Source organism: Hyaena hyaena, unplaced genomic scaffold (assembly GCF_003009895.1).
Source record: "Hyaena hyaena isolate Hyena2069 unplaced genomic scaffold, ASM300989v1 scaffold_121, whole genome shotgun sequence".
In the NCBI taxonomy this organism is placed as follows: domain Eukaryota; kingdom Metazoa; phylum Chordata; class Mammalia; order Carnivora; family Hyaenidae; genus Hyaena; species Hyaena hyaena.
Window position 1 is genome coordinate 3447760 of NW_024080753.1, and position 13993 is coordinate 3461752.

At 39.6% G+C, this 13993-nt stretch overlaps 1 protein-coding gene across 6 annotated transcripts in view; it reads right to left on the reverse strand.

The window, feature by feature from the left end:
- The window catches only part of GOLGA4 (golgin A4), a 128948-nt gene that overhangs the window by 24115 nt on the left and 90840 nt on the right, over positions 1–13993 (reverse strand). For 4 of the 6 annotated variants that reach the window (XM_039237204.1, XM_039237202.1, XM_039237199.1 and 1 more), the window contains 4 exons: positions 9733–9846; positions 6989–7009; positions 6739–6807; positions 4391–4466 (listed from right to left, as the gene is read on the reverse strand). In XM_039237204.1, the coding sequence (XP_039093135.1) occupies positions 4391–4466; positions 6739–6807; positions 6989–7009; positions 9733–9846 (280 nt within the window). The remainder of the gene's footprint in view (positions 1–4390; positions 4467–6738; positions 6808–6988; positions 7010–9732; positions 9847–13993) is intronic. The other 2 variants (XM_039237201.1, XM_039237203.1) reach the window with 2 other exon arrangements.

Below are 13993 nucleotides of genomic sequence, written 5' to 3' on the forward strand. Positions count from 1 at the left end.
AACGGGGGCACATTTCCATTTACAGAAGAATTCCAGTTATTATCTGTACAAGAAATGGTAGAATCTGAACTATCACCATAACACAGTGACTGGGGAAACCACAAATCTTTGCAAACAGTCACCATTGGGTGCTGAACTCTGAGGTGAAAGGTGAGGAATCAGACTGACGGCACCTGGAACTGTGCGGAAGTTGTAAAGATAACGTGTGTCTTTCGATGGGAGGCAACATACAGCACAGCCAGCCCCTCTGAGGAGGCACCACTGCCAGTGACACAATCTACATCTGACAAAGCCCCTCATTCTAACTACTAGGGAGTGGAATACCCAGAGTTCAGAATGTGTGAAACTTAAGCGCAAGTAACTTGGTCTCTTCAACAAATAAACAGGAAAAGAAGAGAGAAAGAGAGAGGGAGAAAGAGAGAGGGAGAGAGAGTAGAGAAAGAGAAAGGGAGAGAGAGGGAGAGAGAGACAAGGAGTCTGTCTAGAATTTTAAAAGAGACTTAAGTGATTTCTCAATTAAATGCAAGGTATGGGTACTAGTTGGCTACTGATTCAAATAAATCAACTGCTGACCACCATCACCACAAGAAAACATCTGTGAAACTACAGATGAATTTGACTGTGACTAGTTATCTAAACACACTAAGGAATTGTGAAATTTTTTGGTGTGATATTAGTACTATGGTTATTGTTTAAACAATTTTTTAAAATGTTTATTTATTTTCAAGAGAGAGAGAGACAGACAGAGAGGGCAAGCAGAGGAGGGGCAGAGAGGGAGGGAGACATAGAATCTGAAGCAGCTCCAGGCTCTCAGCTGTCAGCACAGAGCCCAAAGTGGGGCTCGAACTCACGAACTGTGAGATCATGACCTGAGCCAAAGTTGGGCACTTAACTTACTGAGCCACCCAGGTACCCCTAGTACTATGGTTATTGTTAAGGAATCCTTTGAATAGGTGTATGCTGAAATTATTTATATATGGAATAAGATATGATATCTGGACTTACTTTAAAATCCAGTAGAGCAAGGTTAGGAAAGGTTGGGGTACAGATGAACCAAGATTAGATAACTGTAGAGGGTGGTGCGTACATGTGTGTGTTCATTATATACTACACTCATTACTTTTCTATGTCTAAAAAATAAAAAAATTAAAAGACAATGAAGAAGACACCAACTACACAATATACAATTATGTATATACAATATAAAGATATACAGTATCTTTACTGTATATATACGTATATATGCACATACATATATGTATACATGTATATACAGTATATAAAACAAGGATTAATATTCAGAATTGTTATAAAACTACAAATCAAAAGAAAAGGATAGATAATCTAATCTCAGAAAACAAAAAAGAAATGGATGGAACTTCACAAAAGAAGAAATACACACAGCTAAAATGAATGAATAAAAAATGAACAATCAAGTAAGATGTTCAACATGATTACTAATAAGAGAGAGGTAATTAAAATACAAGTCACAGCACAGAATGTAACCAGCAAAGCATTAAAGGGCCTTCAGAAATCCAGCACCGCTGAGGAGCTAGAGTGACGAGAGCTCACATACACTGCTGGTGGGGATGAAAATTAGTACAAAAACCAGAGAAAACAATTTCCAATATTATCTTCAAACTGTATCTAGTTTGCCCTCCTAGGGCAAGATGTGCATGGAAGTGTTCACATCCTAGGACTCAGCGAGCCCAGTCTTAGGTGTACAGAGAAAACCTTTCACATGAGTACTAGGAAGACATGTACAAGAAAGTACAAGATTAATAAACTGAAGCAAGTAACACCGTAGCCACACATGACAGATGCATATCAAAACTTAAATCAAGCGAAAGAAACAAATACAAGCTTATGATTCTATTGCATAAAGTTTCAAAACAAGGAAAATCTAAACAAAATATTGTTTACAAATATAGACGTAGGTGGTACGCAGTAAAGAACAGCAGTTAATATCAAGTCAGGAAGAAGTCAGTATGAGGGCAGGAACGACGATTTTATTGCGGAGGGTCCACAGAGGGTTTTGAAGAGCCGGTAATCTTGTTTCTTCCTGCATGGTGGGTGCTCACTGTGTTGTTATGCTTTAGAAAGAGGCGGCATGGGGTGCCTGGGTGGCTCAGTCGTTTGAGTGACTGACTTGGCTCAGCGCATGATCTCACGGCTCCTGGGTTGGGGCCCCGCTCCTGGAGCCTGCTTCCGATTCTGTGTCTCCCTTTCTCTCCCCCTCCCCTGCTCATGTTCTCTGTGTGTGTCTCTCTCTCTCAAAAATAAACATTAAAAATGTTTTTAAAATAATTTTTTTAAAAAAAGGAAGAGGCAGCATGGTGAAGAGATGAATGTGCATATTCAACCAGACTGACTGGGTTGGGGAGAGAATTAAGTGAGCTGATATATAAAGCAGTGCCAGGCACTCAGTCACTCAGGTGTCCCCTGCCTTTCGAAAATTCATCTTATGCCACTTCGGTTTTACACAGGACCTACATAAGCCCCCGTCTTTGCTAACTGAAAGACATTTAAAGAGGATTTGTGCTTTTACAAAAGAGGCGGAAGTGAACACTGCCCTCCCAGGAGCTGCACAACCCCAGCACCAAGAGCGGCCCGTCATGCTCCTCCCCCAGGGACCGCACTCTGTGTCGAGCCGCCGTCGCTCTGAACTGCATCTGTGAGCACCTGTGCTTCATCTCGATGTATTTTGTGCATCTGTTAGCAACACTTGTTTAAGGTATCAGAAAAACCTAAGAGACGATATCTTCTGGGTCTGGGAATACTAAACATTTTTCCATATCAATTAATGATATTTGCCTCTCTGTCTACACCATTTCAGCTCATGAAAGGTGTCCTAAGAACGAGGAATGTTCTGCTTTTGGGTGATGGAGGAGACCCGTGTAGGTGTTAGTTATTAAATAAACTGTACGTGTGTGTTCATTTTACAATTTAAAACTGAGAAACAAAGAAAATGATAAAAATCTTGAGTTGAAACTAACCAAAAGAATCCATATTCTCTCTGCGCTGCTGAGCACTGAGTCAGCAGGCTGCCAATGGCATCTGAGTACTCAGACAGGGCAAAGGACCCTTGTAGCAGGAGTCTTCTCTGCAGTGAGCTGTGAGGCACTTCCAAGGTGGTTTTCTCTTGTTTGGGAAGAGCATTTTGGAAAGAATCCAGAACAACTCCTTTTTTAATTTAAATAAAAACTGTATAATATTGTGTGCTATTTCATTGCAATAAGTAAGCTTTCAAAAACACAAAAGAAAGGTTTAGATTTATGCCCTAGTGCTTCCCTGAAGAAGCAGAAAGCTTTCCAAAACATTTAGCAAAATAAAACTATTCTTTTTTTAAGAAAAAATTTTATAGTTTATTGTCAAGTTGGTTTCCATATAACACCCAGTGCTCATTCCAACAAGTGCCCTCCTCCATGCCCATCTCCCATTTTCCCCTCTCCCCTACCCCCATCAACCATAATAAAACAATTCTTTAAAAAAATTTTTTTTAATGTTTTTTATTTATTTCTGAGAGAGAGAGAGAGAGAGAAAGAAAGAGAGAGAGTGAGCACGAGCAGGAGACAGTCAGAGAGAGAGGGAGACACAGATTCTGAAAACAGGCTCCAGGCTCTGAGCTGTCAGCCCAGAACCCGACGTGGGGCTCAAACCCACAAACTGTGAGATCATGACCTGAGCCGAAGTCCGATGCTTAACGGACTTTTCAGGCACCCCTGAAAACCATTCTTAATGAAGTGAGGTGTAAAACTGAGAATGGAAAATTATAAGATTATTCAAAGATCACGATTACCTCATGATCATGAGTTTACATAGTTGTATGTAACTATGCAAGCACTCAAGTTCATTTCTAAAATCCTCTGTAAGTACTGTGTATTATTTCAATCAAGAGAATATTTCCAAATCATCCTTTCCTACCTTGAGCATAAGAATTTTTATAAAATTATTTTCTCCCTAAATTTGGGCTTAAAATTAGTAATTACAGCATTATTGTAATAGTGAAAAACAGAAGCATCTAAAGGATATAACTGTATCAATATGAGCACATGCAGCAGGCTACATAAATGTCTACATACATACAGAAGAGTCTGGAAAAATACACATAAACTGCTACTTGTCGGTTCCACCTGGATGGTGTAGAATAAAGTGGGAACCTGCAGTTCCACTTCTACATTATAGCAGTTTGATTTTTTTTTTTAACAACGAATACGCATTATTTATGTTTTAGATTACTAGCATGCTTTCCCTAAAACTAGCTGTTACTGGTGAATTACAAAGGTAAAATATATTCATGGTGAAGAACAGATGAGCAAAGACAAAAATAAAAATCATCCCTTCATCAGCAATAAGAGACAGGCATGGATAACATGACAGACATTCATACCTTTGCAGGGTGTACCCACAGTTGTTGCATATACATTCTTTTCATATTTCTTCAAACGGTCTTCTAGATTGTGAATCTAAAAGTAACAAATACCCAAATTGTATCATAAGATTCATACGGAAACCATATGTAAAAAAAAAGGTCTGCTGTAGGCACTAGATTCTTTAATAGTTAAGATAGAATAGAGGCACAAATACAATTAATACAAATGGTTTCTTAGATATGACACCAAAAGCACAAATACAAAAGAGAAAATACACAAAATGATCTTTATCAAAAGTAAAACTTTTGTGCCTCAACGGACATTATCAAGAAAGTCAAAAGAGAACCCACAAATGGAGAAAATACTTGCAAATCACATACCTGATAAGGAAATCGTATCCAGAATAAAGACTACAACTGAACAAGAAACCAAATACCCCAACTAAAAAATGAGCAAAGGACTTGAATAGACATTGCTCCAAATAAGACATACAAATGGCCAACAAGCAGGTAATAAGATGTTCAACATCATTAGTCATTAGGAAAATGCAACTTGAAATCGTAATGAGAAACCACTTCATGCCAACTACCATTGCTATATTCAAAAATATTATTGGCGAGGATGTGAAACAATTGGAGTCCTTTTAACTTTGGTGCCACCACGTAAAATAGTTTGGTGGTTCAACAAAAAGCAAAACATATAATTACCATATGATCTAGCAATTCCACTCCCGGGTGTATACACCCCAAAGAACTGTAAATAGGAACTTAAACCAAAACTTGTACATAATGTTCCTGAGAGCAGTACTTATAATAGCCAAAAGGTAGAAACACCCCAAAGCTCATCAACTGATAAAAAGATACACAAAGTATGGTGCATGCATATAATGAAATAGTATTCAGTCATAAAAAGGCATAAGTACTGATACATGCCACAATGATGAATCTTAAAAACATCATGCTAAGTAAAAGAAGCCAGATAAGAAAGGCTTAGGTTTTATATGATTATATTTATGTAAGATACTCGTAACAGGCAAATCCACAGACCCAGGAGTAGATCAGCGGTTGCCAAGAGGTAACAAGGAGTGACTGCTTAATGAGTATGAGGGTTCCTGATGGGGTGATGAAGTATTCTGGAACTAGATATGGTGATGGTGTCACAACACTGTGAATGAACTAAATGTCAGTGAACTGTGTACTTTAAACTAGTTATAATGGTCAATGTTACTTTACGTGTATTCTGCCACCAAAGAAATAACTAATACAAAAGCTGCCATGCTAGCATAGTTAGAAGATTTGAGGATGCTAAAAGAGGGGAATTTTAAAGCAGTAACCTTGAGAATAGACGAGAAAAGATAAGCCACTGGGAAGTAGGAAAAAATAAAGTAGCATTGGCATTTAGCATCTATAAATTTTTTTTAATATTGTGAAAATTTTGTATCATACTCAACCACAGAGTATGCCCATATACCCATCCATCACCTAGTTTCAACAATTACCAAAATTTCTGTATGTATGACTTTTTAAGAAAACTGGAAAATCCCCGGAGATGTAGCCTTCAAACAGCCTGCTGACTTGGGTCATTCTCTCTCTGGAGTTTGGAAATAAAGACTGCTGAAGGTGATGATGCACCACACATACACGTACGCTGGTATTTTCATACTGCGCATCCTTCTAGGCATATATATATAACTCTTTCTGAATCTAATCATTGGACAAGATATGGACAAAACTTACTAACTTAAGCCAACTTAACCACTAGGAAAAAGTAGTAAAAATTGATGTCAATGTATTTTCTCTCTGATAAAAGCAAGAATGTTCCTTTTTTAAACTTTTCTTTAATGTCTGTTTATTTTTGAGACAGAGAGAAAGAGAGAGACAGAATGTGAGTGTGGGAGGGGCAGAGAGAGAGGGACACACAGAATCCAAAGCAGGCTCCAGACTTTGAGCCATCAGCACAGAGCCAGATGCAGGGCCTGAGCTCACAGACTGCAAGATTATGACCTGAGCCAAAGTCGGATGTTTAACTGAGTGAGCCACCCAGGTGCCTCAGAAAATTCCTTTTTTTAAACTTAAATTATTACAAATTAAACAAAAATTCTTATCCAAGATGTTTAGCACTAGAAAGAATAAGATGCAAATGTTCTTGTTTAAATATATGTGATCAATCACAAATTTAAGAGATATCCTCTAGCACCTTCAGATTTGGAAATAAAATTTTCTGTACAAGACAAAATTGCAAAGCCAACTATTAAATGAGTATTATATCAGCTCTTTTTTAAAAATTAGCTTAATGAGATCCAAGTACAGACTAACATAAATTAAGGCAGTCAGTTCAAAATAAAAGGCACCAATTAAACCTGTACCTGTTCTCTGAACTCTTGCTCTTTCAACTTTGAATCACTGATTAGTGTAGTCTTCTGTGCTAGTTGTGTCTGAAAGAACAAAGTCAGATCTGAAGCACATAAGAATTTCATCACTGCCTGAACATACTACTATAATTGCTTTGTAAAATTTTCCTTGTTAAAACAGATACCTTTATGTTTTAACTTAAAACACAAAATACTCCTGAAAATATACTTCCTTTAGTCAAATTCAATGAAGAACCCGTCTTACCTGTAACTCCATAATTGTTACCTGAAAATGGAAAAGAAAATATGAGTGCATACTACACTAAAATCTGTAGGGAACAATAAAATAGAATAATATGAAATAACAAGAAAATAAAAACTTAGTGTTAGAGTCTTAAGAAAGTGATAAGATTTGAGATGAGGCTCCTTTAAATATTTGCTTTTAACCTGGTCTATTTGGTTATACAAACTATTATAGTGTAAATATATACAACATAGGTAAATGCAAAGTCACTCACCAAACTCCTAACAATGATTACTACTTGGCAAGGAGAGGTGGCCACCAGAGAGGGTTTATTCTATGTACTTATGTATTATCTGACTCTTTTATAACAAGAATATATTCATTTATTATTTCTATAATTAAAAAAATTAAACATATTAACATCTATTTAAAGCATATCAGCCCCTTAGGGAAACTTCTAAAGGACTGTTTCTGGGAATCCACTCTAAGCTATAATCACAAATTATTTTTCATTGAACTCAACACTGATACATAATTCACTGTATCCCAGAAGCATCAAAGATGCTCAAGAGGGAGGCCTGGGTGGCTTAGTCGGTTAAGCATCTGACTTTCGCTTAGGTCATGATCTCGCGGTTCGTGGGTTCGAGCCCCGCGTCAGGCTCTGTGCTGGCTGCCAGCTCAGAGCCTGGAGCCTGTTTCGGTCTGTGACTCCCTCTCTCTCTGACCATCCCCTGCTCATGCTGTCTCTCTCTCTCCTGGAAATAAAACATTAAAAAAAAAAAAAAAGATGCTCAAGAAAGAAAAGGAAAAAATTTTACGAAGAATAAAACAGAAAACACTTTTTTGAGTAGAAATAATAATTAAAGTTTTTTTTTTAATGTTTATTTAGTTTTCAGAGAGAGAGCAGGGGAGGGGCGGAGAGAGAGAGACAGAAGAGCTAAAGTGGCTCTGCACTGACAGCACAGCGCCCGATGCAGGACTAGAAGTCACAAACCGCGAGATCACGACCTGGGCCAAAGTCAGATGCTTAACCAGCTGAGCCACCCAAGCATTCCAAGTTTTCTCTCCTTTTTTTTGATGCAAGGTAAAGGGCTCAGAAGGCCTTCTGAATATTAATTAATTTTATGTTTCAATACTGGATGGCATCCTGACACAGGCCAAAATAACACCATATGCAACAACATTTACTCTGATACTAAGGAAAAGAACATGTAGTGAAGTACATGTACTCGTCACATAGGAATTAATGCTTAATAGCACCTGATATATTCAAATCATGACCAGATGGCAAAAACCAAAAACAGGAAAACTAACTTGTAACTATTAAAGAAATACAGAAATAGTCCATGAAGCTTGCTGGGTGCTAAAAGCTAAGATACACGTACCAAGTAGCGCAGCACAGCAGAGCACCTTATAAAGGCTGCTTCTCTCCACCTTGTAAAAGTGATGCATGGAATTTGTTGTCTAGAAAATTGCTCTCTGGTAACTGACATTCTCTGTAACTCTCAATGATGAAGTCCACTTACCTTCCCAAGGCCCTGACGACAATGTTGTGAAAAGACTGTATCAGGTGAGGGAGGGCACTTTAGGAAGCAGGACAGTACCCTGCCCGGCTTCTCTAACTGGGGGCCACAGGCCCTATCAGTGTGCATTTGCTGGGGTGCAGAGTGGGAAAGGCAGCCACATGGCAAACACGGCCTATCTTTCACAGCACCAATTATATGACTGGAATTATAAAAATGCCTAGATATGTATTGCCAGATGTCTTTGAATTCAGTCCCATTTTCCAAAATAATCCCATTACATTTGCATCTAGTCCATTAACCAAGGAGAAAAATAGAAATTGTTCTTCTTACTGATATATAACCAGAAATATTTTATGTGACTATAAATAAGGGTATATTATAGAGAATATAAAATCTACATGAATATTTAGCACAAAATATAAATATTTAAAATTATCATATTTTCACTGTGCCTGAATGACTCAGTTGGTTGAACGTGCAATTTTGGCTTAGGACATGATCTCAAGCTTGTGAGTTCGAGCCCCGTGTCAGACTCTGCTGACAGCTCAGAGCCTGGAGCCTGCTTCAGATTCTGTGTCTCCGTCTCCCTCTGACCCTCCCCCGCTCATGCTCTGTCTGTCTCTCTCTCTCACTCTCTCTCAATAATAAACACATTAAAAAATTTTTTTTAATTATCATATTTTCTATGGACACTTTGCTTATGGCCCTGGGCTATGAGGTTCACCATCCTCTGTATTCTTTCTTAGGAAAAGACTAAGAAGCATTGGCATAATGGAAATGTCCAGGCTCGGGGCGTTGGGGTGGCTCAGTCGGTTGAGCATCTGACTCTTTATTTTGGCTCAGGTCAGGATCTCACGGTTCAGAAGATCGAGCCCTGTGTCAGTGTGGAGCCTATCTGGGATTCTCTCTCTGCCTCTCTCTGCCCCGTCCCACTCTGTGCATATACACACTTTCTCTAAATAAATAAACAAACATTAAAACAAAAAAGAAATGTCTAGGCTCTGAAGTCTGGCAGATGGGGTTTAAATTCCCAACACAACATTTACCATGTGAGCTTAGACACTTTATTTTAACCTTCTATGAATTTCAGTTTCACTGCCTATAAAACAGAGGCAAAAATCTCTTCTGAAAGGTTTTGGGTAGGATGAAATGCGTTAGGTTATGCATGTTAACAGGCAAGTCAAACAACAGAAATGACAGTGTTTTTAAGAAACAGCAGCAAAGTGCAGTTCCTCTTACTTTATCATTGCTAGCATTCTCGTCCTGATGCAGCCTTTGCTGGTATTTAGTCTGTAGCTCCTCGAGTTGAGTCTGGAGGTCCATTACTTTAGCAGTCATTTCCTCTTCACGAGCCTTTAGGATAAAAAAAAATAGTGTTAATGAACATATCAAAAAAACCACATTGTAGAGAGGCAATGCAGTATATGGAAAACCACCTCTGAAGGAGAAACATATACCTGAACATTTTTGGAGGCACAAACCACTGCTTCTATAATCACTCATGACTGTGCTCTAAACATCTTTCATGTCCCACTTTAAACACCAAGCTCGCTACTCCTACAATATCACTGTTCCCTCTCTGTCCCCACCCATAAAGCCCATTGAACAGTTTCTTTCCCCTTAAGCTAGGGTTCTTAGGCTTGAACAACTAGCAGGTGTTTGCCTGTGTGGTGACGGAACTTGGACACAGAGCCTGTGTGTTAGGACTCTGCACTCTTCCATATTAGGATTTGATTTCCAGAAAATAGCCGTTAACATAAACTAGTAGATGGGTGCCTCAGTGGCGCAGTTGGTTAAGCATCCAACTCTTGATCTTGGCTCAGGTCATGATCTCATGGTTTGTGAGTTCAAGCCATGAGCTGGGCTCTGCACTGACAGCGTGGAGCCTGCTTGGGATTCTCTCTCTCTGCCCTGCCCTTCCCCTGCTCATGCTCTCTTCCTTTCTCTCAAACAAACAAACAAACAAACAAACATACGTACTTATGATGGTGTGGAGCCTGCTTCAGATTCTGTCTCTCCTCTCTGCCCTTCCTACACTTTGCTCTCTCTCTCTCTCAAATAAATAAACCTAAAAGAATTATAAACTAGTAGATAGTTTTAGGTACAGCACTGCTCAACCAGCTAGTAAGGTACTGATCACAAGAAGTTGTGAAGGTTTTCCCCAGCCCTTTGGATAAGCTGTGAAAATCAAGAAATGATTCTTTGTCCTGGTTCAGTATACCTGCACATCTATACATGTGCCTCCAAATAACACCAGTGGTTCTTTGGGCTAAAATGTTCAACTAAAGTCTATTTAAAAAAATTAGCTATTGTCCAACATATTAGTAACCATGCAATGTCTCCATTGCCCTGAACTTTCAAAACAAAACAAAACAAAACAAAAAACCCCAAAACAAAACAAAACAAAAAGCCAGATAAAGACCAAAAAGTATATGTGACCTATTGGTCCAAAAATACTACCTAGAAAATTTGGTATTCAAATCATTCTCTCTTCTGTTTTGATTGCCTCGTAAAGGCAACTGTCCATTCTCCATTTCTTCATTTGTCTTGATAACTGCCTGACTTATTGTACAGAGCAGTCCAGACCTCTTCTTGCTCTTATAAACCTTGCAATAATCTTTGTGCCAAAAGAACACTTGGAATTGGAATATTGATCAGATTTGAGTAATGAGGACAGGATAAGTGTTTCCTAAGTAAGAAACTAAACAGGAAAAGCAGCAACAAATGGGTCTGACTTAACAGATGCTGACTTGACAGGATCATCATCCTCAAAAACAAACAAAAAGAAATAGACCTCCTGGAACAAAAGAAGGCAATGAACCATGGGGACACTTGGAAAATTTACTTTTAAATGCCACTTGTCATGAAAAAGGATGAACCCCTCCAAGAAACATAAGCAGAGCTAGCTAGTAACCAGCCCCCTTAGACATCTCCCCACTGAGGCTCATCTGAACCTGGGCTCCACCCCTAAAACACCAGCAACTGCACACTCTTGTCAATGTTATTGCCCACGGTCTTGGTTTACCTTTTTTATTCTACCATGGCATATCCGGTGTGGACATCTACGTCAATGTGGTTTAGGCACCTTTGAAAGGATCACCTCTTGAGCTACTTATTCAGTTGGGCCCAGATTTTAATATGACAATTAGCTATGTCTGACATTTCCTTTGACAGCTGTGGGACATCAATCTACAGCAAGCCCTCTAAGAATTAGGAAAAGAATCCCATTTGTATTATTCTACTTTAAGAAACAATTTTGTTGGGGCGCCTGGGTGGCTTAGTCGGTTAAGCGTCCGACTTTCGCTTAGGTCATGATCTCGCGGTTCGTGGGTTCGAGCCCCGCGTCGGGCTCTGTGCTGACTGCCAGCACAGAGCCTGGAGTCTGTTTCAGTCTGTGACTCCCTCTCTCTCTGACTCTCCCCTGCTCATGCTGTCTCTCTCTCTCTATCCTAGAAATAAATAAAACATTAAAATAAAAAATTACAAAAAAAAGAAACAATTTTGTAAATTCCTTTATAAAAGCTTTCTAGTCTCTTGGAGAAGGCAAAAAAAAACAAAACAAAAAAACAACAACAAAAAACAAACCCCCAAAAGTACTGTTTATTTCAAAGTAAAAACAAAAAAACTCATTAAATGGACCATTATTGCATATCGTGGAAATTATGTTTGAAAGATTAGTTATTATGCCAAAATCAAATCACTAAAACATAGTCCATGTCAAAAGGAAACCAGTTTTGTCTCATGCAGCCAAGCTATTTCCTCCCAGTGGGACTGCTTGGAGTTGGGACTAGGCTATGACTGAAGCTCACTTATGTGAGTACTCAATTCTTCCTTTGAGATGTCATCACTCCCTCTTCCCAAACGGATTCTTGCCTGCCGTACCACATGTCTCCTCTTTCAAATTCACCAAGTATCTGGTATGTGCCAAGTATGGGCTAGGTCCTCCAGACTAGAAATGAATAACAAAACCCTCCCCGCCAAATGCTTATAATCTAGGAGAAAGGACAGATACATTAATATTTTCCTACACACATATGTATGTATGACAAAAGTTACATGTTTTAAGTGAAGTAATGAATACAGATGAGTACCAAAAGAACACAGATGCAATTAATTCTATTTAAGGAGTTCAAAAACAACTGTAAGGGAAAACGGTATGATGCAAAAAAAAAAAAAAATTTTTTTTTTCAAAAAGCAAACTTCTGGGTAGAAAAGGGAAAAAATAAGAACACATTTCATTTTTGTTTCTGTTTACATAAGAAAATACCGGGGGGCGCCTGGGTGGCTTAGTCGGTTAAGCGTCCGACTTTCGCTTAGGTCATGATCTCACGGTTCGTGGGTTCGAGCCCCGCGTCAGGCTCTGTGCTGACTGCCAGCTCAGAGCCTGGAGCCTGTTTCAGTCTGTGACTCCCTCTCCCTCTGACCCTCCCCTGCTCATGCTGTCTCTCTCTCTCTCTCCTAGAAATAAATAAAAAATATTTAAAAAAAGAAAACACCAGAACATTATGAAACAAACTAATCATTGATTTCTGGTTCAAGATGGTGACATGGGAAGATCCTGAACTCACCTCTTCCCAGAGCTGCACTGAGTCTACAGCTACACATGAAACCATTTCCTCTTAGAAAAACAAAAAACAAAAGCCTGGCTGAGTGATGACCCCACATCAGGCAGGTGGGGAGAAAACCGCACCGCGGTGGATAGAAGGGGCTGAGATACAACCTCGCTCAAGTCCCATTGCTGGTGTTGCAACCCGCAGCTGGGAAGAAACTCAAAGCCCGACTCTCCCTGACGACGGAGGGGTTTGAAATCCACTGGCATCCCAACTTTTAGACATACACTTGAGAGACAATCCCCCAATACATCTAACTTTGAAAACCAAGAGGGCTCACATCCCGAGACCCACAAAACTGCAGTGATCTGAGGAACCACTCTTAAAGGACTCACCAAGGTACCTGGACTCATACCCATCCCAGGGCCCAGCTCATAGGCAGACAACTGCATCCAGACTTATAGTGAAGGAGACTCACTTGCTTACATTAAAGCATCTGCCTGAAGGGCAGACATCTAATTTAACACACACGTCTAGGGGCCTGCTAGAACACTGTCTGGGGACACAGACTGGCAGGTGCTGTTTTTGCATGCTCCCTTTGACATGTTCCAGAGCACCAGTCTCTCCCAGAAGGGAGCTTTTACACGCATCTGGTGCCTGGATTTTTTGCACCTGCCAAGCTAGGGGACACCTGACCACACTGCTCTTGAGGTCAGGGGAGATCGAGTACCTAGTCTCAGGGGACTGTAATAGTCAGTGTCACCCAGAAAGGATCCTCATCTGGTGTCCCAATTTTTACAGCTGCTGCCACAGAGCACTGCTACATTTCCTGGTTCTGGACATTGGTCACAGATCCTTCAGAAATGTACAGGAAAAAGTTCTTAAGTAGCTACCACCCGAAGGGCACAGCAAGAGGCAACAGACCCAGGAGTTCAGAGTTTCTGTGAAGG